The 25,126-nt window shown below is 36.3% G+C and overlaps 3 protein-coding genes and 1 non-coding gene across 6 annotated transcripts in view; 2 read left to right on the top strand and 2 right to left on the bottom strand.

The window, feature by feature from the left end:
- Window positions 1–6,569, bottom strand: part of LOC115971962 (symplekin) — a 32,999-nt gene extending 26,430 nt beyond the window's left edge. For both annotated transcript variants that reach the window (XM_031092089.1, XM_031092090.1), the window contains exons 1-5: window positions 6,132–6,569; window positions 5,381–5,540; window positions 4,959–5,051; window positions 4,074–4,176; window positions 3,602–3,764 (exon numbers count right to left, since the gene is read on the bottom strand). In XM_031092089.1, the coding sequence (XP_030947949.1) occupies window positions 3,602–3,764; window positions 4,074–4,176; window positions 4,959–5,051; window positions 5,381–5,540; window positions 6,132–6,337 (725 nt within the window). In that variant the 5' untranslated portion in view covers window positions 6,338–6,569. The remainder of the gene's footprint in view (window positions 1–3,601; window positions 3,765–4,073; window positions 4,177–4,958; window positions 5,052–5,380; window positions 5,541–6,131) is intronic.
- A 236-nt stretch (window positions 6,570–6,805) lies between these two features.
- On the top strand, window positions 6,806–6,877 carry TRNAE-UUC. Its single transcript has one exon. It is a non-coding gene; the product is annotated as a tRNA-Glu (tRNA).
- A 970-nt stretch (window positions 6,878–7,847) lies between these two features.
- On the bottom strand, window positions 7,848–11,637 carry LOC115970842 (putative disease resistance protein RGA3). The gene has a single exon (XM_031090461.1). The coding sequence runs from the start codon at window positions 11,469–11,471 to the stop codon at window positions 8,637–8,639; it is 2,835 nt and encodes a 944-aa protein (XP_030946321.1). The 5' UTR covers window positions 11,472–11,637; the 3' UTR covers window positions 7,848–8,636.
- Window positions 11,638–20,852: 9,215 nt separating this feature from the next.
- Window positions 20,853–24,850, top strand: LOC115969767 (putative disease resistance protein RGA4). 2 transcript variants are annotated; one of them, XM_031089378.1, is made up of 2 exons: window positions 20,853–23,546; window positions 23,629–23,752. In XM_031089378.1, exons 1-2 carry the CDS (start codon window positions 21,083–21,085, stop codon window positions 23,661–23,663), a joined length of 2,499 nt encoding a protein of 832 aa, XP_030945238.1. In that variant the 5' UTR covers window positions 20,853–21,082; the 3' UTR covers window positions 23,664–23,752. The 2 variants fall into 2 exon arrangements, with proteins under 2 accessions (XP_030945238.1, XP_030945237.1); XM_031089377.1 differs by having other exon boundaries at window positions 20,853–24,850.
- The last annotated feature ends 276 nt before the right edge of the window (window positions 24,851–25,126 follow it).

The raw sequence follows: 25,126 nt of genomic DNA, 5'->3' as shown, positions 1-25,126 counted from the left end.
TAACAATATATTCCATTATCTCAAGCTGCCAATATCTCCAAAACCAACAATTTAGAATCTTGATCCAACAACAACAAAATCATTTTAGCAAAATAAAGTGGATACTCTCTTCATGTTCATCAATACAGTATGTTAAATTTATTATTTGATCATGATCCTGGCAAAAAAAAAATATATATATATATATATATATATTTATGTTGCTATCTGTAGAAACACAACACATAACACCCTATCTCATAAAATGTAGTGCATGGTTCAAAACAACCTTCCAAGTGCAAATTCAGTGCAGCAGACTCTGTTTACCTATTTCAATTTCTCAAATCTCTTTTCTATGATGAAATATATTGATGGCACTCATTCGTACAATAAAACTAAAAAATCATCTATGAGAAACAGTATTAACAGGCTGGGGACTACAATAATTTAGAAGGCTAAATTGGTGAGACTAATGCTTGGTTGACGAGAAGTATCATTGAGAAATAGATAAGACAGTGATGATCATAATAACAAACTTTCTAGTTGAGTGGAAAATATAAAAACAGAACAAAGAAATCAATCTAAGTAATGATTTCATATTGATACCAACACCAATTTCCTTCACACAATTTTAGAGGCATTTGACTGATTGTAAGAACTGATCAAAACTAGAGGGAAATTATCAACAACTTCTAACATTATTCTGGAACTGCTTGTGTCTAAATATGCTCAAATGCATAATTTTCATACCTAACAAAAGAAATGCATAATCCTCATGAAAAATGATTCTGGATCAAATGCACTGGGTAAATCAATCATATTGTTTCTTTACTGTCTTTCATTCTGCAGACATCAGCTGCTTGATACATGGCTAAAAAAATCGCTAGGTAAAAATTTTCACAGATGATAAGATTCGTTTCAAGGCCAAGTTGGCAGCCTATATGATACAATCTAATCTCAAGGAACCAGGTATATACCATCTATATGACAAGGAAAAAAAAGTAGGAGATGACAACACATTTAAATTTTAAACCTAATAATTAAACGGGTGAAGGGTCATCACTGCTGATTGTTTATAAATGCATGTGTTTACCATATAATGAATCAAGTGCTGTGATCAAATTAAAAGTTAGATAAAGATTGGGAACCATAAGAAAGAAGCAGAGCTAATATAGCAGGTAATCCCCAGTTAAAAAGAAATTTTGATTATTAAAGGTATTAAGTGTGCATCAACTGTAATAAAATAATCAATACATTTTCAAATAGATCGAACATCATCAGCTGTATGCATACAGCATAAAAACTCAAACAATGTTCAAGTAAATGGTCTTTTAAACAGTTTACAAAGTATAAACTGCGTCGCTTTTGACCACGATGTTTCCCTCAGCACACGAGAAGACCATTTTTATCCATCAGTTATCCATTCCTATCACTGGCCAATGGTGCTCCACTGTACCCAAACAATGTGCAGTCTAACATTGTCTAGCCCTGTAACTCCCATTATCTGAACCACCAATGCAGCAGTATCCAATGCCATTAACTCCTCATAAGAGAGCTGATCAGCATGCTGCAATAATATCACAAACAAGCCGTTGAACTTGTTCTACAACCTGTTTCCAAGCTTCAGTTATCCCTCCATAACTTTCAAGATTGTAAAAATGAGGGCAACATGAAGACCTACCGCCTATATGTTAAAGTTTTAAGGCCTTCATTAATCTGAAGATATTTAATCACATCAGTAATCGTGAAGTATCATAATAATACAACAAAATATTCATGTTGCAGAGTACTAGAACTACTAGAGACAAACCACCTTCCTACAAGGGAGAAAGAATGAAAATTGACTAGCATATATTTCAAATATGTCAGGCTGTTATACATTCTGGACTTGAAAAAAATAAAAGGGAAGAAAACACGCAGTGAGGGGCAAATAAACTTCCCAAGTCTATCACTGAAAGAGAAAATGAGTAAAGTCCAATTATATTCAAGTTGTATATAATAACAATCATCACGCTAAGCAAATATTGTTTACATGCATATTTGCCATATAAGTGCACAGATAGCGTGTTTATGTAAAAGCATTGAAATTTATTTTTGATAAATTTTTGTATGCATATAGCCAATCACCTCTCCAGACCTCACGGAAGTGAGAGGCTTTTGAACTAGGTACGACCTCATTATATATCCACATAAAAACACAGACAAACCAACATTCACACACAGATACAGAAACATGTACATATTCATAAAAGGCCTATCACCCATGATGGGATCTGAATATTAGCATCTCATTAAAACCTTTCATATGATTTCATGAGTTTGGTACCACATACCAAGAGGAGCCATTTGGAATTTCCAGGAACATGTACGCTTGCGTGTGTGTGTGTGTGTGTGTTTGTGTGAGAGAGAGAGAGAGAGAGAGAGAGAGAGAGATTAGATAAGCTTCATGGTTCTGTTATCTGTGATTCTCTAGTGATTTTTTTGCTTTTATACTCATGCCTATTCTTTATTGGAACTTACCCATAGACAATGAAAAATTTTACGGTACAAGTTGGTGGCTGATCAGAGTTGTTCCATCTCTCAACTTTCCAGTATTCAAAGACTACATAGAATGCTATATTAATTACACAAAACAAGAGCTTCTTCCCATGGACTAAAAAGATCCACTCATGCTAAAAACACACCATTCAAAGAACACTAGTTGCATCTTTCAAAGGATTAATGTAAAAAGGCCTTTCAGAAACCAGTTACAAAGGAGCCATTCAGATTCATTCAAAAGAATACAACAAATACAAAACCTAAGAGTTCCACATGCTACCAACCAAAAAAGGAGTTCCACAAGCTAGACTCACAGTCAGGTTAAGAATAAATAGTGTCTCATTCAACTTAAACCAAAAGAAAACAATCACCATGAAATCTAAGAGTTTCAAATGCTAGGAACCACGCTAAAGATTTTTTTTTTTTTTTTTTTGATAGGTAATCAAAGATTTATTTCATGAAAAGGACAACATGTTCACGATGGTGAACCCTCATAACTTAAAACGAATACAAGTACCTCAGGAAGAGATACGAATAGAAAGAAGAAATTCAGAAATGGAAATACATTGTGTAAAACCCCAAATTTTACCCCACTTAAATAAGGTCCCAAATTTTACCACTCTAAAGTATAATTTTATTAAGAGAAGACTACTTTATGCAGAAAGAATACAAAGTAGCCTAAAGAATTACAAAGAAAAATTATGTGCAAAATAAAGGAACATATTTCTAAGTTGTTGACAATTCGAAAGATTAAAATTTACAAAGTATCCAAAGCCAGACAACTTTGAATCTCATAATCTGTTTGTCATATATCCTACATTGACTCATTAGTAACAGATGCCACAATCATAATAGATCCTCTGGGCAGAGTCAGTTTTAACATTTAACAAAATACAAGATGGTACACAAGATACAATTTATATGACCCTCATTCATTTAAATGAAATCCATCCACATAATAACCTGCTTAAGATGTCAAGATCTTACAAGACTCAAAAAATGAGGGGACTCACTAATAATGAGAAAATAAGAAGATCACACAAAATGCAAAAATCAAAATGAGTACTGGCATGTGAATGCTCACCAGTTGACAACAGTTATTGTCAATGAACCAGGGAGGCTATTAGAAGACCGCAACAGATTTAAGAGAACATCAAGAGTTCTGTTTGCTTCTGACACAAGTCCAACTGGGTCCAGAACAGGGTGACCACCAACCAGCCATGATATATTAAAAGCCTGTCTGCTAGCTGTTGTAAAGAACCAAATGTATATCCAAAGAAAGTCAAAAATCAAATTCCTTTTTTAAAAAGAATGGAAAGAATAAAAAAAATTGGCAAAGAAATCAGGCAAGTAAAATGCAACATTATGAGCCAATGAGATATAGCTCAACTGGCACTTCCTCCCACAAAAATAGGTGGAGGGTGAGGTCATGGGTTCAAGACCCAATGAGGTGCATGCGTAACTTACCAATCCAAAAAAAGAAAATGCATCCATATGAAACCTAAACCAAATCATTTTTAGTAAAATGATTAAACCTGAAAGTCAAAATGCATTACCTTCTGTGACAGGGTTTTCAAAATCATCGGTGTCAGATGTAAAAAGTAAAACATATGTTTCCAAAAATTTCAAAGCCAGCAACCTTGTCCCAACAGAACCGGGCTACAAAATAAAGTTGAAATAACTTTCAGGTTAGCTCAATATTGAAAATATTTAACAGCTACAACATACAAGTTTACTTAACACCACAAGACTTTGTTCGTTTGACTTACCAAAACACAATGGGTCTCACCAACAGTTTCATGAATAAGACAGAAGGAAATGGAAATACAAGTGAAAGTGGAATTCCACATGAATCTTTAGCAAATAGATTCTACTGAAACCATTAAATTTCACAAACAAACTAAACAGTCAAACTTCACTTCTCTGATAAGACACAGATTAAGCAAGTATCACAGCAAATTTGTAATCATCAAATGAAAAGCATATTGAAATTCCAACAGGATTTTATGACATGAATGCAGTAACACTGCTAATCATAATAATTAACTGCAATGTGTAGCAAAAGAAGAAAGAGGTAAAGATAAAGAAACATAGACACCCTATATTTTTTAGACCCCCACCCCAGCACATGCATACTTGGCACACTTTGTATAGACCACAGCCTCAAAAACCAATAGACCGATTTAATGCATCACTACATGAACAGGATCACTGTCAAAGTTTTTGCACATACAGTTTCTCATATGCAAAAAATGTTGTATGACAAACCTTGAATTGTATTTTAAACATTTTTTACTGCTGTTAAGGGTCAAATCCAGGCCCCAATTTTCTTAGCGCATCGTCAATGTAACATAACCATGTTGAGTTCATACTATAATAAAATAAAAAATGAAGAGTAAGCTTTAGAAATTCAAAGGGGCATGGCAATATAATGTACATACCTCCAACGCAATGGCAAAGACAGCATCCTTGAACTTAGCAATCCACATCCAAAGCTCTTCAAGCCACCTCTCAATTTTACCACGCCGGTGAAACTATAATTTTTCAGAATGAACATAAGTAGTAAAAGAGAACCACCAAGATTTTATAACTCAAAGCACATGATTGAACCAGATACTGCAAATCAGTAACCACAAGAAAATCTAGATATCATCTCCAAAAAAAAATAATGGGTATGATCGTAAATTGCCAACTAATACATAAATTATAAACAAAATCATTAAAAAAAATGCCTCTTCAAATATTGGAACCCATAGTGACTACCCTGTACATATGCACACATGCACACGTGCCTCGCGCATGTGCATGCGTGTGTGTGTGTGTGTGTGTGTGTGAGAGAGAGAGAGAGAGAGAGAGAGGAGACCTGCAATGCCAACTCCTCCAGAACACTACAAAAGAATTTTGTGCCAATAACTATAGATTGTCTTGCGACAGTCGGCTCAACGTCTTTTAAAAGTGCCAATAAAACAGGCATAAACACAGAAGAATGCTCCATTGCTTTCAACCCAATCTCTTCAATCGCGCTGCCAACCATATTAAATCAAATCAAATCACTTAAAAGAGCAATTAGACAAGCACACCAGCATGTGTAATAAATAAAACATTAACCTCAAAATAACTATTTCAAACACCTCCTTGGCATGCATGTGTTAATGTATTTACAGAAAGCTTCAACAAGGGACAGACAGAGAATGAAGGAAAAACAAGAACTACCAAGCTTTAGTCCCAAATTTTTAGGGTTAGCTATGGATCCTCCATGGATTATTCATTCTTTTATGCCACTATATTCTATCTGAAGCCACACTTACTGTTACTCCCTTAATTGTTCCATGTTAATTAGATTCAAATAGAAACCATTATAGATCAAAATATTTCTTGTTTCTAAAAAATTTTCCCTAATATTGAGTAATTCCATCCAAATCAAGTACAATTGCAAGTGTACTTTGAATATTAAGCAAAAAGTGTGAATCAGAAAGTATCTTTCAAAATCAAAAAAAGAAAAGAAAAAGAACAATGAATCAAATTAGTGACATTAGAATAACTAAACAAAGAAAATCGTAGATCGAAGAGAAAGCGAAAGAAGCTATAAGCTAGGGTTTTTTGTGAACACTCACTCTAAGAGCGATTTGCGGACGAGGGATTCGGGGGAGGACTGGAGCTCGACCAAGTAAGGAAAAAGCTCGGCGGCCAAAGACGGTTCTATGGATAATAGAATATCTTTGGCTTGCTTTAGAGAAGACATCTTCACCGCCAAATCGCCGTGGTTGTTGGCGGCGGCGAGGAGAGAGAGAGCCTGGTCCGTCGGAGGAGCTCCCGCCATGGAATGAAGCGCGATTATTAGCCAGAGATTTTTTAAAAAATAAGAGAAGAAGAAGAAGAAATAAAATTGGGTTTGTTTGGGAATGTTTAGGGTTTAAAATTTGGGTTCGGTTAGGGCTTTGAATTGGGGAGTTGGGTGTGGTAGGGTGGGATAGAAATATGGAATTGAAGGTGGAAAGAGCGGGTGCTTCTAAATTGGGGACGGAAGGACACACTAGTGGGGAGTGAGAAATTAATATACGATAATCTCACGTGGAGGCGTCGACATGGATATTTTTATCCAGTAGCTTGTAAATGGTAAGGAATAACCTGGGCCTGGCCCAGGGAAATTTTTTTAAAAAAAAAAAGGCCCAGAGCAGTATATCATAATATCATAAAGAAAACCCAAATCGAATAAGTACAAATTATTGAAATTAATAAAGTAATAGTTTACTATATATATTTTATGTACTTTTTAGTCATCATCAATTCCGTTGTCGTCCAGCGGTTAGGATATCTGGCTTTCACCCAGGAGACCCGGGTTCGATTCCCGGCAACGGAATTTTTTTTTAAACAATTTACTTTCCTCTTCATTTATAGTTTCCATTTTCAATTTACTTTCCTCCTTTATAGTTTCCATTTTCAATTTACTGTCCTTTTCACTTTAGTTTCCATTTTTTTTTTTAAACAATTTACTGTCCTCTTCACTTTTTTTTTTTTTTTTAAAAATTTTTATCAGAGATTAGTTTCCATTGGTATTGCGTTTAGTTTTTTTTTTTTTTTTTTAACAGAAATTTTTTTAAATTCCTTTTTTTTTTTTTATCAAGGTTAGTTTTCATTGGTATTGCCTTTAGTTTTTTTTTTTTTTTAATCAGAGGTTAGTTTCCATTGGTATTGCACAAAAATAAAAGGAATTCTTTTTTAGAAACAATTTACTCTTGGTAATCTTATAAACAATATTTCATTTGTCACCTTATATTTTGGTTGTCCTCTTGGTATCTTCACTTAGTTTCCTTTTCTTTTCTTTTCTTTTTTTATCAGAAGTTAGTTTCCATTGGTATTGCACAAAATATAAAAGGAATTTTTTTAGAAACAAATTACTGTCCTCTTGGTATCTTATAAACAATATTTCACTCTTCAAGATTTTGCAGGTTAGTTTCCATTGGTATTGCACACAAAAAAAAAAAAAAAAAAAAAAAAAAGGAATTTATTTTAGAAACAATTTACTGAAGACTTTTTGTGGATGCTCTCAGTTGTATGTGTTGAAAAGTTCCTTTTAAATCAAAGAAATTGTACCGTGGCAGCTCATCTGGGAGCCTGAGTATCTGCCTGCATTAGTGGCATCATATTCATATGTACAACTTGGTTGGAAGATAATTCTTGGGCCGTAGTTTTGTTTAAACATGAAAAAAATTTATTTTTCTTAAAATGGCAGCAACTTTGAAAGCAATTTATACCTGCACTTTGCTGGGGGCATGTCAAAGATTTTGAAGCCATTCAATGTAAATATTTTAAATGATGACAAGGCTTTTTCTTCACTCAAATATAAAGCCGCTTCTAGTATATTTACAAAACTTATTGCAAAAGAGCATCACATGTCAATTATGAAAGGAATAAAAACTGTGGTAGAAGTTTCATATTTCACTGATAGGGAGATGAGCTGCTGGCAGTGTCATCTCGTCTGAACTTCAGTGGTCCAATATAGACATGTGCTATGTGATTTACTCTAGGCCAGTCCTCACCTATATCCTTTTTGCACCTTTCCTCCAAGGTAGGACATTCTTGAATTGATAGATGTTGAAGGGAACTTAAACATCGCAAACCTTCAGGCAGAGATGTTAGATTATGACAGTCTGAAAGTTTCAAAGATCTGAGCGAGGTAAGCTTAGCTACCCACTCTGGCAGAATCTGCAGACCAGGACAGCCACGAACTTCCAAGTTTTGCAGTGTGCTGACATGTTGTAACCCCTCAGGAAGAGACACAAGCTCTGGACAATTCAAGATGGTCAAACTTTTAAGAGTTGAGAGGTGTTGCAAATCCTTAGGCAAACAATGCAATTTTAGACAGTACATGATAGCTAAATGCTCAAGAGCTGTTAGAAATTGCAGCCCCAGTGGCAATGACGCAATATTATTGCAATTCTCAATGGACAAAGATCGAAGAGAGCTCAGGCCTTGTATGTTTTCCAGCAATGAGATAAGGCTATGGCATTCAATTATCTCCAATGACTCCAGGGAGGTAAGGTTTTGCAGACCTTGTGGCAACGAAAGGAGCTCCTCACACCAACGAACAGTTAGGTTCTTTAGATTGTTGAGCTTTCCTAAATTGGGAGAGATGGAGCGAAGCCATTAGTTAAAGACATTAGAAGAGCATTATTTTGAAGCAATTTTTCCAAGAAAACCAACTGCTCTTTAAATTCTTCAATAACAATGATGGTGAGGGAAGCTAGATCTGATACTGACTGTAGTATCCTATCATTGCAACTCCGCAGCTCCAGATGCTTTAGCAATGGAAAACATGGCATGTTGTGTAACTTTAAGCATTTGCTGACTGTGAATTTGACCAAGGAAGGGAATCCTTCTCTTTGGTTGAAAGGCCACCAGAATTCTAGATTAGGAAAATCTATGAGAGTTAGCTCTTTCAATGATGAGAATGATGTCACTGAACCACTACCATAGAGCTCTTCGCCGATGATCTTTACTGCATCCATTCCTTGCAAGTAAAGGACCTTAAGGAAGGGAAGTTGACCCAGTGTAGGAAGATGTTCACATCTTCTGCAGGCAATCAAGACAAGTTCAGTTAGATTTGGGAGTTTATGAACATTCATCCATCCTGGGAAGCAGTTTCCTCGATACCCTTTTACAAACAACTTCTTTAGATTTTCATGTGGTTGGAGGTAATTAAGCACTTCACTTCCTAGAGTTCCATCAAAATCATTGTCCCTGTTTAATTGCCCCTGATCATTCCCACAGGATAACTCCAAGGACCGAAGATTTCGCTTACCTAACATGTTGGCTGTCATTGCCTCTGTTGCATCCTTCACATTCTCCAAGTGTCTGATATTTAGCTCACCCCCAAGGTTTAAAATTTGCAGCTCTCTGAGACTTTCATCTATGCCCTCTCCTACAATAAACATTGACAATGTCCGGAGGTATTTAAGGTTCCCAATCGAAGCTGGCATTTTGGTCAATCTCTCACAGCCAGTTATGATTAGATGTTTCAGTTTAAACATTTTGCCTATATGACTTGGCAACTTGATGAGATTATAACAACAGGAAAGGTTCATCACTTGTAAATTGAAAAAACAGCACACACTTTCAGGTAATGTTTCAACCTGTGTGTTAGAGAGGTCAAGGTACCTCAAGAATATGAAAGAGGAAATGGACTCATGGAGCTTTTTGAGGCCACTACCGCTTAAATCCAGGACCCGTAAGTATCTGAAACTTGAAAAAACACCTGAAGGAACTTCTCCAAGATCACCTCTTGGAAATACTAAGATGAGAGTTCTCAACTTCTTTGCTTCATACAATGCTTCTGGAATTGTATATAAGCTGAAATCACAAACCACTGATGAGTGACGAATAAGGGAGAGACTTCTCACTATACTGTTATCTTCTAGTTTCAAGTATTCACTTCCTGAAACAGATTGTGCAAGATCATGAATGAGATTATGCATTTTGTATTCAATTATGTTGCCATGGTCATCTCTCTGTACAGCCTGAAAGAAAGATGTCCATACCAGATCATCAAAATACTCATTGCCAATGAATTCAAGTGATCTTCTTCCTTCTGGAGATTGAATCAAGCCTTCTGCAATCCATAGCTGGATTAGTTTTTCCTTCTTGAAAGTATAATTTCTAGGAAATATTGAGCAATATGCAAAGCAACCCTTTAGATGTGATGCCAAGTGGCTAAAGCTCAACCTTAGGGCAGGTAGAATTCCATTATCACTTTCAGATACATCCCAAAGATCACTCTCCTGGACAAACAACCACTCTCTTTCCTCCCTTTTGAACCGCATGATGCTCCCTAGAGTCTTTGCAGCTAAAGGTACACCTCCACATTTCTTCACTATTTGTTTGCCAATTGTAGACAGGTTTGGATGGTGGTCTTCATTATGGCCAAAGGCTCTTTGCTTGAACAAAGCCCAACAGTTATCTTCAGATAACCCTTCCAAATGATGAATGTAAGTTGTGCCCATTATAGTCGCGACCTTTTCACTACGCGTAGTGACAATGATTTTGCTTCCCTCCACTGCACTACTCAATGAAGTTCTTAAATTGTCCCACTCATTGTGATCTTCATTCCATACATCATCTAACACAAGCAAGTATCTTTTCTCAAATAACAATTCCTGGAGTCGAAACTGCAGCACATCCATCCCAAACAAATCACATTTGCTCTTACTACCAGATTCTAAAATCGAAACCATGATCTTCCCCACATCAAAATCATCATTAACACAGACCCAAATCTTCAGATCAAAATGTCTTTTTACCCTTTCATCATTGTAGGCAAATTGAGCAAGGGTTGTTTTACCAAGACCACCAATACCAACAATAGAAATAACAGAGATTTTCCCTACACTGTCACCTGTGGACAGTAATTGCTCTACTATCCTCTCTTTATCACCCTCTCTGCCAATAACTTCAGATTCAATTACAAGAGAGCCAGTTTTCCTTATCCCCCTACTTTTACTTCTACTACTACCACTATTATTAACAGATACCTCACTCAAATTAAAAAAAGACTTCTCTTCTGCCAACACATCTAACGTCTCTTTGATCTGCTCAAGTTTTGGTAACATGTTAATGCAACTCGCAAAACTTCCCAGAGAGGGAACAAAGACACGTACCTGTTCGATGAATCGGTTGCGATTCCCAGATACCATAACTTCAGGAGAGCACTCATCAAGAAGGTCCTCCACATCATAAGCAACTTCCTTAAGCTCTGTCAACCAGTTTCTCAAAGCTCTATCTGTCAACTGTCGCTCTTCTGCGTCTTTGAGCACAGTTTGGATTACGCGTAAGGTACGCCGGAGCTTCTTGAGCTCCTCCTTGACGCCGCAGATATTAGTGATCTCTTCAAGAAATGGGGTGGCCAATTTGTCGAATACCACCTGTAGAAGAGGGGACAGAACTACATCCAACTCCATCTTGCGCGCGGCAATTGGCAGTGGCCTTATAGGTGGTCACTGCTCACGTCAAAGACTCGAGCTCTCAAAGAACCAAACACTGGTTTAGATCTTTTCGCGGCTAGCAGCTGTTGAAGATAGGGAAGAACATGGTAGACTTCAGTGTTTAGAGTCTTTAGACAACTTTCCGAGCTTCTACAGTTTGTTTGATTTTTTTTTTTTTTTTTTTTTTTTTTTTTTTTTTTTTTTTTCTCTCTGTCTCATTGAAAGTTGTTCAACACTGTGGCGGGCTTGACCCGCCAATCACCATCGTGAGTCGGATTTTTATTTTTTTTAATGAACTTTTTTTAGAATTCTTTTTGCACATACGCGTGCGTTTAGAGCATCCACAGCAGTAGTGGAGCTAAAAATTGAGTTTTTTAACTACATCAAAAGTTACTTTATCTATTATACTTACACATATGTTGCAGTAGTGGATCTATTTTAGCTATCAATATAATAAAATAATATAAACATCACAATAAAATAATATATCCCCTACAATAAAATAATATATCCCCTACAATAAAATAATATATCCCACTACCCAAAAAAACAACCCAGCACCATCCACACCTACCTCTACCATCAGCCACCACCACCACCACCACCAGACACAACCAAACCCACAAAAAAAATAAAAAATCAAACCACCATCATAGTCACCAATCCACCACCATAGCCACCAACAAAATAAAAAATCAACCACCATCATAGTCACCAATCCACCACCACAGCCACCAAACCCACAGGAAAAAAAAAAAATCAAACACCGTACCACCAAACCATAGCCACAACAACCATCATCGCCGCCACCACAACCACCAAACCTACAAGAAAAAAAAAAATCAAACCCACAGAAGAAAAGAAAAAAATCAAACATCATTCCCATATGAAAATACATCAAAAAAAAAAAAAAAAAAAAAAAAAAAACAAACAAACAAACTCAATCACAGCAAAGAGAATAGAGAAATGGCGTGGGTCTGATCGGAGGACTGGGCGGAGGCATTGATCGGCGAAGTGGGGAGGACTGGGCGGTGTGGGTCTGATCGGAGGATTAGGCGGAGGCGTGGATCGGCGGCTTGGGGCTTGGGCCGATGACGTTGAGGCCGGCGGAGGGGCATGGACTGGGCGATGGGGCTTGGGGAGATCGGCGATGGGGCTTGGCGTGGGTCGGTGGAACAGGACGGCAGTGAGGGAGTTGGCCGGCGAGCTGAGGGATGAGGGAGATGAGGGAGGCCGGCAAGCTGAGGGATGAGGGAGATGAGGAAGGCTGGCAAGCTAGAGAGAAAAAAAAAATTGACCGGCGAGCTGAAGGATGAGGGAGGCCGGAGAGCTAGAGAGACCGGCGAGCTGAGGGATGAGGGAGATGAGAGACCGGTGAGCTAGAGAGAAAAAAAATTGAGGAAGAAAGAATAGAAGCCGGGGAGAGAGAGAGAGAGAGAGAGAGAGAGAGAGAGAGAGAGAGAGAGAGAGAAAATGAATGGAATATTTTAATGAGAAAGGAGAGAGAAGTGTAATAAAATTTTTTTTTTTTTTTTATAGCTTTGAGCTATAGTGCACATCTAAAGATAGATGTGCACTGTAGCTGAGGAGCTAAATTTTTTAGATCTAGCTCCTCTGCTGCGTGAAGGTTTTTTGATATTTGGAGCTAAAAAATAGCATTATACCTATATAGCACCACTGCTGTGAGTGCTCTTAGAGGATCAATCTCCAGTCTTTCAAATGCTATATATTGGTATATTTTAGCATCAAAATTTCAAAAAACTCCGTTACTCAGTCTTCTAATTGTAAAAAGATTTACAATCTTGCTACATTGCTATCCTAAAAGCATCCCCATCAACATGTGCAAAGTTGTGCAAAATGGAAAAAGTAATCGATTTTACACATCTTGAGCAAAAAAATACCTACATCATATGCACGGTTACTGTAGCAATTGTGCATTTAATATTTTAACAATTTTTTTCTCTCCTCTCTGTACCTGACTTTCACTCCCTTCTATTTTCCTCATTTCATCAGAAAATCTCTCTCAGGCACACAGCTCTTTCTTTCTCTCGTCTCATAAATCTTTCTTCCTCTAGCTTCTGCCAATTGCCACTACCGCCGATCGCCATCACCACCGCTCTTTCCTTTGTTTCTCGTTGTTTTTAAGTTGAATGGGGTTGATCATTGGGTTTCTCGCATGGAGGACGAAATCTGTGAAACCCATTTGGAAATGCAGCGTTTCGGTTAAGTTGAAGCGAGTTAAAGGGCTTTGCAAATTTGGATTTGGATGTGAGGGAAAGACGTGGTGGATAAGTGGGGTTTGTTTTTCTGGTTTTTTGGTTGAGCTTAAGGCTGCTATGATAGTGATTGTGGGTGTGGGTCGATGGGTTGTGTGGATTCCGATGTGATCGGCTTGTGCTTTGGGGGTTTTTTTTTTTGGTTGAATGCTGGTGTTGATCTTGTTACACAGTGGGAGGCCAGAGGCGTCAATCTTGATGATGGTGACTATGTGGGTTATGTTGGGACTGTGAGAGAGATGACAGTTGTTGAACCGTGTGCCTTATCGATCCATCCAACGACCAATTGGTGAAGGATGAGGGGGTACAAATCTTTTATAGTATTCAATCGCAGACCAAGCTCATTGGTATTGGAGCGAATTGTGAAAATCCCTCACAATCCCTCCCTCACAATGCGGCTCCAACAACTCGAACCTATGATTGGGCTTTGATACCACTTGTTGAACCGTATGCCTTATCGATCCATCCAACGACCAATTGGTGAAGGATGAGGGGGCACAAATCTTTTATAGCATTCGATTGCAAACCAAGCCCATTGGTATTGAAACGAATTGTGAAAAGCCCTCACAACAGTGTTAAAAAAAATGAATATTTTATTTGAATAAATGTGTATAATAGACAAACTAATATGGGTGTTTTGTAAAAATAGGAGTGTAAAATATAAAGAGTAGGTTTTAGATGTGCAAATTTACAAAAAATTTGCATCCACTAATGTGGATGCTCTAAATCTAAAATGGTACTATAGCATAATTGTATAATCTGATTCATCTTCTCTCTCCCCTCTCTCTATCTCATTATTGCACTTCTCTTTCTCTCTTTTCCTTCTCTTTCTTTCTTTATGCTCTCTTTTCTTTAAACCCAAAACCATCTAAGGCTTCCTTCCTCTCTCTCAGATCAGCATGGAGACAATGGCGATGGAGGTGTGGAGATCAACTTCTGTAGTGTAGGAGTGGAGATCGTGGAGCCAGGGTGGAATTATGGTTGTGGCTAGGTAACGGTGGTGGTGGTGGTGGTGGTGTTGGGTTCCAATGTTGGGTAACAATGGCTGGGTTCTGATGGGTTTGGGTTGGATTGTCGATGGGTTTTGATAGGGGTTCTAATGCGAAGTTTTCTTTGATTTTTTGTGGGATCCTAGGCATGGTGATGGTGGGTGTGTTGTTGCCATGGTGGTGTCTCTGGTTGTGGTGGCAAAGGTGGGTTTCATGGTGGCAAGGTGGGTTTCAGTTGTGTGGATTTTTGCTTTGATTTTTTTTGTAGGTTTCTATGCATGGTAGTGGTGGGTTGGGTTGTTGTCATGGTGGTGTATCTGATGGGTTTCCTTGGAGGGTGGTTGTTGGTTGCTAATTCAGGTTTGATTTTGTCCTATGGGTTTGATTCTCACCGTGGCTGATTGGTTGTGGCTGTGGCTGTAGTGTTTGGTGGGTTTTTTAGTAGTGGTTTTGTGGGTTTTGTGGGTGGAGGTGGTGGTAGATTTTATGGGTTTTGTTCCCAGTGATAAGGGTGGTTTTTATTATTATTATTATTATTTATTATTATTTTTTTTTACAGTGGTGGTGGTGGGTTTCTTTTGGCAAAGGTGGTGGCGATGGGTTTTTTTGTGGTGGGTGGTAGTGGGTTTCTTGTGGTAGTGGTGGGTGGTTGAAAGAGAGAGACAATGAGGAAAAGATAAACAGAGTGATGGGGGGGAGAGAGAGAGAGAGAGAGATTGAAGATCAATAAACTGTTTAAATTACAAATTTTTTTAGTTTAAAATTAAGTGTAAAATATAAGCTTATAAAGTATATAGTAAATAATATTCGATTGGCATAAAATTTGATGTGTATTAAGAGCGTAAACAACATGCAATTTAACAATTAGATTTTCAAAATATATAATAATGTTAATTTTTTTTAAAAGAGTCTTAGGCGACAACTAATTTTGTAACTAAACTTTATCCTTCTTTGTTTTATCTATACTAAAATTCAACTTAACTAGGACTATTCCTTGATCCGGTTATTTCGTGTTGTAAACGAGCAAAGAAGAGTCAAGTCAAAATTAAATTTTTAGAATTGTTCATTTATTTTTCTTTGATCAAGGTCAGCTCGAGTGTATCAACAAATGAGAACCATGGTTCATTTAAAGTGTTAAATAAGCTTAGTTTGTCCACGAATTACTATGATTTTCCAAATACAATGTTGGAGAAATTATCAATAAAATGATATTTTGTTACAATAAAATTAGGAATTTAAACAAACAATGTCGGATTGAGGCACAAAAATCTCTCTCTCACTTCAATGAAATTCAAGCCCTTTGCAGTTGGCAAAGCCCATAAACCGATGCAGTAAAATTTATCTTTTGACTTGTCCTCTCTAGGATACAACAACCCAACAATTCATTGTATAGTTTGGACCAACTCTGCACAAGAGGTTGAGCTCAAAACTCCACCAAAAGAAACACCTTTTTATGGCCTGAAACCTCTCAAGTGTTTAGGAATATTGTTGAACTCACTCACTTTCACACATTACTCACTATTACTATAGAAAAAGAAGAGAGAGCTTCTTGCTTTAACTATTTCTCTTCCTTCACTCTTGATATGAAAATAGTCATAGCATAACTATATATATATATATATATATATAGGCTTTTAAAAGCTCTTATAGCCTACATAATTTTTATTAGTTTAGATAACTCCTCTTTATTAATTTAATTTAACTTACATAAAGTTACTGTTTGTTTAATTAACTTCACCTTATTAACTAACAAATCTCTCTTATAAGCTTCAATTAATTACAAATTAAGTTTTAACATAATTTAATTTAAAATGTACTAACATACAGTAAACAAATTACATTTGAAATTATAATATTAGAGTTTTCAAATATATTAACTTATTAAAAATTTTATCTTTTGTTACAAATTATTATGATTTTTACTACAAAATGAACTATTTATATTATAGATAATAATTTGATAAATTAAAAACTTAGTTCCAAACTTACAAAATCTAATATTAAGTTTATATAAGTATACATATAAATACATAATCTCATTATATGTTTAAATCAAGTCTCATACTCACGAACTCGTTCACGAACACATTCTTATATTTGAGCTTGACTCAATAAATAGTCGATCTTAAACTTGTGTTTGAGATAACAAATTCTAGGATCACAAATTAACCCATAACTTAGTTTTTTTTTTTTTTTTTTTTTTAACCTTTAACTTTTGCCACAACTACTTACATAGCAAACTGTGAGTGATGAATCCATGTGAAAGTGACAGACGACTAGTCATATTTTGCCATGTGAATAATTGTTATAAAAGTTATGACTTAATTTGTGGGTACTAGAAATTTTTTTATTTATTTTTGATAAAATTGTGGGTACTAGAATTAATTGCTTGAGATTGATTTGTTTGCTAAATACAAAAAGTTAAACAAGTTTCTTTCTTGAGCCGAGTCCAAGTTATTCATAAATGGCTTGATTCATTTCAAACCCTAGTTATTTCAAGAGTTCAACAACAATCCAATTTATTAGTTTGTTCTTTCTTATTGTATTTTTATTTTTCTCTCCCATTAAAAGTGGAAGTGAGTAATTTTTCACATCTATGGTACACTTGAATTGAAGAATTCAAAAAAAGATTTAGATTTAAGTATGGAAAACTTTTTTTTTTTGGGGCCAAAATACAACTATTAATTCTTAAATTTTAACATTTTTAATACTGAGTTTCAAATGAGCACTTTTAGAGTTTTTGTCCATAAAGTTTCAAAAAAAAAAATGCATTTATTGGTCCCCCAATCCACTTATGTTAGTTTTCTTACTTATGTCTAGTGCTGAACAAGAAACCACTTCGATATAACCGTACCTAAACTGAGTAAAAACGACCGCAAATTGTGGCCATTGCACCACCGATCATGGTGGAGGTGCAGAAAAATGCATCAATGTACAATTTGGGGTTTTGCTTTCAAAAAACTGCACAACATAACACATCTATTAATATATAAGTTTTATTTTATATTTAATATAAAATTTATAAATATTTAACATGTACTAAATGTATGTTTAATAGATATTTAGCATATATTAAATATATTTACCATATATTTAGTACACATTTATAATATATATGAAAACCAATCAAACCGCACTGCATAGTGATCGATTTATTATGGTGAGGTGCGATGAGGGTTTTAGCAAATTGCATCACGTGGTGCGATGCTAAATATAGCCCAAAATTATATCAAACCATACCATGTACACCTCGAGCAAGAATGTTGCATATTATATATATGTGAATGTCATTTATATAAGGCTAATTAGAAATTATACCTTTTAACTTTGTTCATAATTTAATTCATTTTTGTAACTTTTGATTTGTTCATTGCAATCCTCCAACGTTTACTATTATTCTATGTAGTCATTTTGTCTACCTCCTTTAGCTAGTGGGTTTCGTTAATAGTTATCAACAAAGATTTACTTTTCTCTTAATTCTTAAAGTCAATGAAATAAAAAAAGAAATCTAATAAAAAAATTCAATTTCTTTCTTAATATTTGTGGGAGAACATTACGAAAAGCAAAGAACAAAAATTTTCATATGAATCACAAACAAAATTTGTCCAATCCAGTTGTAAATTTGAGAAAAAATTATTTTCACAAATCACAAATTCAACCAAAAAGGTTATATCCAAATACAAAATTATCAAGGAGTGGCGATAAAGATATGGACGACGGTTGGGTCATGTAACGATAGATGGGTCACAAAATGAGGTAGGATAACAATGGATATCTAGGTTGCCACGGTGGCAAGAGAGATAGAGAGAGTAAATTTGGTTTGGGTTTGTTTTCAATGTGTGGAGTTTTGAAATAATATAGATTTAAAAAAAAAAAAAAAAGTTCTTCCCATTTTGATTTCTATCTATGGAGTATTGAATTGGGATAGAAAAATTCAAATCTATTTTTTCAATTTTTTTTTTTTTTTTTATAGATTTTTAAATTTAAGAAACTAAAAAAATCCCAAACTATGTCATTTTTTAGGTGTCTAACAAGTTGTGATGGAAGGACTGAAATAATCATATCAAATATTCAAAAACTGAATTGAATTTTGGTTAAAGTTAGAGAGTCTAACTACATTTAACCTAAAAAAATTAGCTCCATACAATCCAAGATCTAAATCCATGTCTTTGTCTCATCCAACCGCTAACTTGCAAGACCTTAGTACTTTTTCGAAATGAAACCTATACGAGAGAGAGCACATTGATCTTGCCGCCTTCTCCTCCTTAGATAAGCACAAAATGAAGGAAAGAGCAAAATGTCCACATAGGAATAGGATGACGTTATAAAGAAATGGAGGATTTTCGACTCGAACATGAAGTTGACACTAACCCAAATCCCTCGGTTAACCATGAAAATTAGGCCAAGGAATATTGATAAAAATGCACCATTGAAAGGTCACAATTGTCTTTAAAAAAAGAAAGAAAGGAAAATTACACTTTACCACCCTAAATTATACTTCATGTTACATTCTGCACCCTAAACTTTTCAAATGTACTTTTTGCACCCTAAAACATTTTGCACCTTGATATTAAGTTTTCTGTTAACTTGGATGGAAAAATATGAAAACATGTGAAAAGACTCAATTGCCCATTTTCTAAATACTTTAAAAATAAAAGATAAATTACACTTTATTATCCTAAACTATACTTCCTATTACATTTTGCATCCTAAATTTTGAATTTTCATCTAAGTTAACAACAAACTTAATGGCAGGGTGTAAAGTGTAACAAAATCATAGTTTAAGGTGCAAAACATGCATTCGTAAATTTTAGGGTTTAAAATGTAACACGAGGCATAGTATAGAGCGGTAAAGTATAATTTCTCCCTTAGTTTCATCTTCACAATTGAAGAGTCATAGCGATATTTTTCTTGAATCTAGGGTCGTAAACGAATTAACTTTATTTGAACACAATTTAAATTTGAGAGAGACAATATTTCGTTTTTCTTCACTTTTTAAAGATTTTTATTTCCTATTGTTTTTCTTTTTCTTCACTTTTTAGATGTCACCAAAACTCTCTCTCTCTCTGGTCTTGTTGCCTATTGGCTTCTCTTTACCCAACTATAGACTAACGCCTTTCTGGTCATGATGGAGTGCCTAAAATTTCTCGCCCTCTACTCTGTATCGGCTAGAAGGGCACTGGTAGCTAGCTCCGACAAGCCCCTCAATGGCCAACGTTAGCCCCAACACCAATGCTTCAGTTCATCTGCCACCATCATGGCCGAGTGGCTTCACGATGCCCTAACCTGTCTCTGTAAGTAATTTTCCTTTCATAAATCTATGTATACGAATTGTGTTTGGTTGTCAAGAAATGGTGGGAAAGGAATTTTTTTGCATTTAGAATTATTTTTATAATATTTTAGTTAGTGTTTAGTTTATAAAACTATTTAGCAAATTAGCATCTCGAGTGTTTAATACTCGAGTTCCAAGATAGAACTTGAGTTTCTAAGTCTCGATTTATAAGTGGTGGCATCTAAGGTGGAAAAAAATCCACACGGAACTCGAGACTTGAGTTCCACCATTTGATTTCCCACCGTCTATTCTTCTTCTTCTTCCTCTTCTCCACCCAACATCTGTTCTTCTCCAGCCAGATCGTCCACCCAGGGTTTGTTCTTCTCCAACCAGATTGTCTTGCTCAGATTGTCTTCCTCAGTTCTTCTTTAAAGCTCTAGATCGTCTTCCTCTTCCTCTATTCTTCTTCAGATCTGCAAATCGTCTTCTTCCTTTGTTCTTCTTTGTATCTGGTTTTATAGAACTCAAGTTTAAGAAACTCGAGTTCCATGTGGATGAATTGTTCCACCTTAGCAGTCCAAACTCAAGTCTTTGGGGCTTGAGATTGTCATCGAATTCGAGCTTCACGAACTCGAGATACTAATTTCCTGAATGGTTTCAAATCTGTGCTTACTAACAAAATAGTCTCTAAAAATTATGCTAGATGGCAAATATCCCGATGGGAAAGGAGGGGAAAGTTAAGTGAGATAATTTAAAGTGCAATATAGTAATTGTGTTTCACTACGCATTGACCTCACAATTCCATTGTGAGGTCAGTTGAAAATGAATCATATATTATACTATTTTACAAAATTTTTACTGTTTTCAAGGAAGAAATTCTTTAAGCTATACCACCTTCCCTAAAAAATCAACGCAGTAGAAGCTTCCAAAGTCGCCGGCAGAGCTAAACGCCTAAACCAGTGTTTTGGTTCTTCTTGGAGTGCTCTTGAATCTTTGACGTGGGTAAAAATCCATATTCGATATAGTACTTTTGCCTGCAACTGCCATTAGATGGAGTTGGATGTAGTTCTGTCCCCTCTTGTACAGTTGATATTCGACAAATTGACCACTCCATTTCTTGAAGAGATCACTAATATCTGCGGCGTCAAGGAGGAGCTCAAGAAGCTCCGGCGTACCTTACGCGTAATCCAAACTGTGCTCAAAGACGCAGAAGAGCGACAGTTGACAGATAAAGCCTTGAAAAACTGGTTGACAGAGCTTAAGGAAGTTGCTTATGATGTGGAGGACCTTCTTGATGAGTGCTCCCCTGAAGTTATGCTATCCGGTAACCGCAACAGATTCATCGACCAGGTAAGCATCTTTGTTCCCTCTTTGGGAAAATTCTTGAGTTGCGTTGACATGTTACCAAAAATTAAGCAAATCAAAGAGAGATTAAATGTTTTGGCAGAAGAGAAGTCTTATTTTAATTTGAAAGAGGGACTTGTTAGTGATAGTAGGAGTAGACGGAGAAGGCAAACGGGATCTTTTGTAATTGAATCTGAAGTTTTTGGGAGAGTGGAGGATAAAGAGACGATAGTAGAGCAATTAGTGTCCGTTGGTGAAAGTCCAGGGAAAATTTCTATTATTTCTATAGTTGGTATTGGTGGTCTTGGTAAAACAACTCTTGCTCAATTAGCGTACAATGATGAAAGGGTAAAAAGACATTTTGATATGAAGATTTGGGTCTGTGTTAATGATGATTTTGATGTGGGGAAGATCATGGTTTCGATTTTAGAATCTGGTAGTAAGAGCAAATGTGATTTGCTTGGGATGGATGTGCTGCAGTTTCGACTCCAGGAATTGTTATTTGAGAAAAGATACTTGCTTGTGTTAGATGATGTATGGAATGAAGATCACAATGAATGGGACAATTTAAGAACTTCATTGAGAAGCGGTGTGGAAGGAAGCAAAATCATTGTTACCACACGTAGTGAAAAGGTCGCATCTATAATGGGCACAACTTACATTCATCATTTGAAAGGTCTATCTGATGATAACTGTTGGGCTTTATTCAAGCAAAGAGCCTTTGGCTATAATGAAGACCACCATCCAAACCTGTCTAAAATTGGCAAACAAATAGTGAAGAAATGTGGCGGTGTACCTTTAGCTGCAAAGACTCTGGGAAGCGTCATGAGGTTCAAAAGGGGGGAAAAAGAGTGGTTCTTTGTCCAAGATAGTGATCTTTGGGATGTATCTGAAAGTGATAGTGGAATTCTACCTGCACTGAGGTTGAGTTACAGTCACTTGGCAACACATCTGAAAGGTTGCTTTGCATATTGCTCAATATTTCCCAGAAATTATATTTTCAAGAAGGAGAAACTAATCCAGCTATGGATTGCAGAAGGCTTGCTTCAATCAGAAGGGAGAAAATCACAAGAATTCATTGGCAATGAGTATTTCGATGATTTGGTATGGATGTCTTTCTTTCAGGATGTACAGAGAGGTGACCAGGGCAATATAATTGAGTGCAAAATGCACAATCTCATTCATGATCTTGCACAATCTGTTGCAGGAAATGAATACTTGAGGGTGGAAGATAACAATATAGTGAGAAGTCTCTCCCTAATTCGTCACTCATCAGTGGTTTGTGATTTCAGCTTATATACAATTCCTGAAACATTGTATGAAGTGAAGAAATTGAGAACTCTCATTTTAGTCTTTCCAAGAGGTGATCTTGGAGAAGTTCCTCCTGGTGTTTTTTCAAGTTTCAGATACTTAAGGGTCCTGGATTTAAGTGGTAGTGGCATCAAAAAGCTCCATGACTCAATTTCCTCTTTCATATTCTTGAGGTACCTTGACCTCTCTAATTCACATGTTGAAACATTACCTGAAAGTGTTTGCTGTCTTTACAATTTACAAGTTATGAACCTTTCTGGTTGCTATAATCTCATAAAGTTACCAAGTCATACAGGCAAAATGTTTAAATTGAAACATTTGATCATAATTGGCTGTGAGAGATTGACCCAAATGCCAGCTTCGATTGGAAACCTTAAAAACCTTCGGACGTTATCAATGTTTATTGTAGGAGAGGGCATGGGTGAAAGTCTCAGCGAGCTGCAGGATTTAAACCTTGGGGGTGAGCTAAATATTAGACACTTGGAGAATGTGAAGGATGCAACAGAGGCAATGACAGCCAACTTGATAGAGAAGCGAAGCCTTCAGTCCTTGGAGTTATCCTGGGGGAATGATCACAAGGAATTAAGCAGGAACAATTATACTGATGGAACTCTGGGAAGAGAAGTGCTTAATTACCTCCAACCACATGAATATCTAAAAGAGTTGTCTCTAAAAGCGTACAGAGGAATCTGCTTCCCAGGATGGATGAGTCTTCATAAACTGCCAAATCTAACTGAACTTGTCTTGATTGACTGCAGTAGATGTGAACATCTTCCTACACTGGGTCCACTTCCCTACCTTAAGGTCCTTTACTTGCAAGGAATGGATGAAGTGAGGGTCATTGGCCAAGACTTCTATGGTAAGGGCACAAGACCATTCCCATCATTGAAAGAACTAACTCTCACTGATTTTCCTAATCTAGAATTCTGGTGGCCTTTCAGCCAAAGAGAAGGATTCTCTTCCTTGGTCAAATTGACAGTCAGAAAATGCTTAAAATTACGCATCATGCCACGTTTTCCATTACTAAAGCATCTGGAGCTGCGGAGTTGCAATGAAATGATGCTGCAGTCAGCATCAAACTTAGCTTCCCTCACCATACTTGTTATCGAAGAATTTAGAGAGCGGTTGGTTTTCTTAGAAAACTTGCTTCAAAATAATGCTCTTCTAATGTCTCTGACTATTGGCTCTTGCCCCAAACTTCGCTCCATCTCTCCAAATATAGGAAAGCTCATCAATCTGAAGACCCTGACTATTCGCTGGTGTGAGGAGCTACTTTCATTGCCACAAGGGCTGCAGAACCTTACCTCTCTGGAGTCATTGGAGATAATTGAATGCCATAGCCTTATCTCATTACCAGAGGACATAAAAGGCCTGAGCTCTCTTCGATCTTTGTCCATTGAAAATTGCAATAATATTGCATCATTGCCACTTGGGCTGCAATTTCTAACGGCTCTTGAGCATTTAGCTATCATGTACTGTCCAAAATTGGATTCTTTGCCTAATTTGCAACACCTCTCTGCTCTTAAAAGTTTGATCATCTTGAATTGTCCAGAGCTGGTGTCTCTTCCTGAAGGGTTAAAACATGTCAGCACACTACAAAATTTGGAAGTTCGTGGCTGTCCTGGCCTGCAGACTCTGCCAGAGTGGGTAGCTAATCTTACCAAGCTCAGATCTTTGGCACTTTCAGATTGCCATAACCTTACATCTCTGCCTGGGGGTTTGCAATCTTTAAGTGCCCTTCAACATCTATCAATTCGAGAATGTCCTGCCTTGGAGGAAAGGTGCAAAAAGGATATAGGCGAGGATTGGCCTAAAATAAATCACATAGCACATGTCTATGTTGGACAACTAAAGTTCAGACAATATGAGACTGCCAGCTGCTCATCTCAGTGAAATATGAAACTTCCTTTGTTGCTTCTGGGTTTCAAGCTCTTCTATGATGATGCTCTTTTGCAATTATCTCTTGTGAGTATATCTGAAGGTTCCACCATTTGGTGGGGTGCGACTCGGGGCATTGGTCTGATGTGATTATTTCGCGTGTCATCTGTATGAACTTTTTTGTAGGACTAATGGGTATATGTAAGGTTTCTCTTCGTCATAATTCTGTCTTTTCTATCTATTAGAATTCAACTTATAAACGGAGCTACTCCTTGATCTGGTTTACTTTCAAGAGTTCAACAATCCAATTTAGCCACTCTTTATAATATATTTCTCTTCGATAGAAAGCAAAAGTGAGTAATTATTAACATTTATGGTTTATTTGAATTGAAGTTTTTGAAAAGAAGGATTTGGATTTAAGTTTTTTGTTTAAATGACTTGGATAAATTATGAAAAACATTTTTTTTTTTTTTTCTATTGAAGACATTAATTAATTTTAAGCTTTATGATGATTTGAAATGATTACGTTTAAGATTTTATTCCATTGACCGAGAAAAGTCA

Source organism: Quercus lobata, chromosome 12, assembly GCF_001633185.2.
Source record: "Quercus lobata isolate SW786 chromosome 12, ValleyOak3.0 Primary Assembly, whole genome shotgun sequence".
Lineage (NCBI taxonomy): Eukaryota > Viridiplantae > Streptophyta > Magnoliopsida > Fagales > Fagaceae > Quercus > Quercus lobata.
This window is presented reverse-complemented; position numbering and strand designations above follow the sequence as displayed.

Coding starts and splice junctions, on each gene's coding strand:
- LOC115969767 (XM_031089377.1), top strand. CDS start 21,083: ATGGAGTTGGATGTAGTTCTGTCCCCTCTTGTACAGTTGATATTCGAC.
- LOC115970842 (XM_031090461.1), bottom strand. CDS start 11,471: ATGGAGTTGGATGTAGTTCTGTCCCCTCTTCTACAGGTGGTATTCGAC.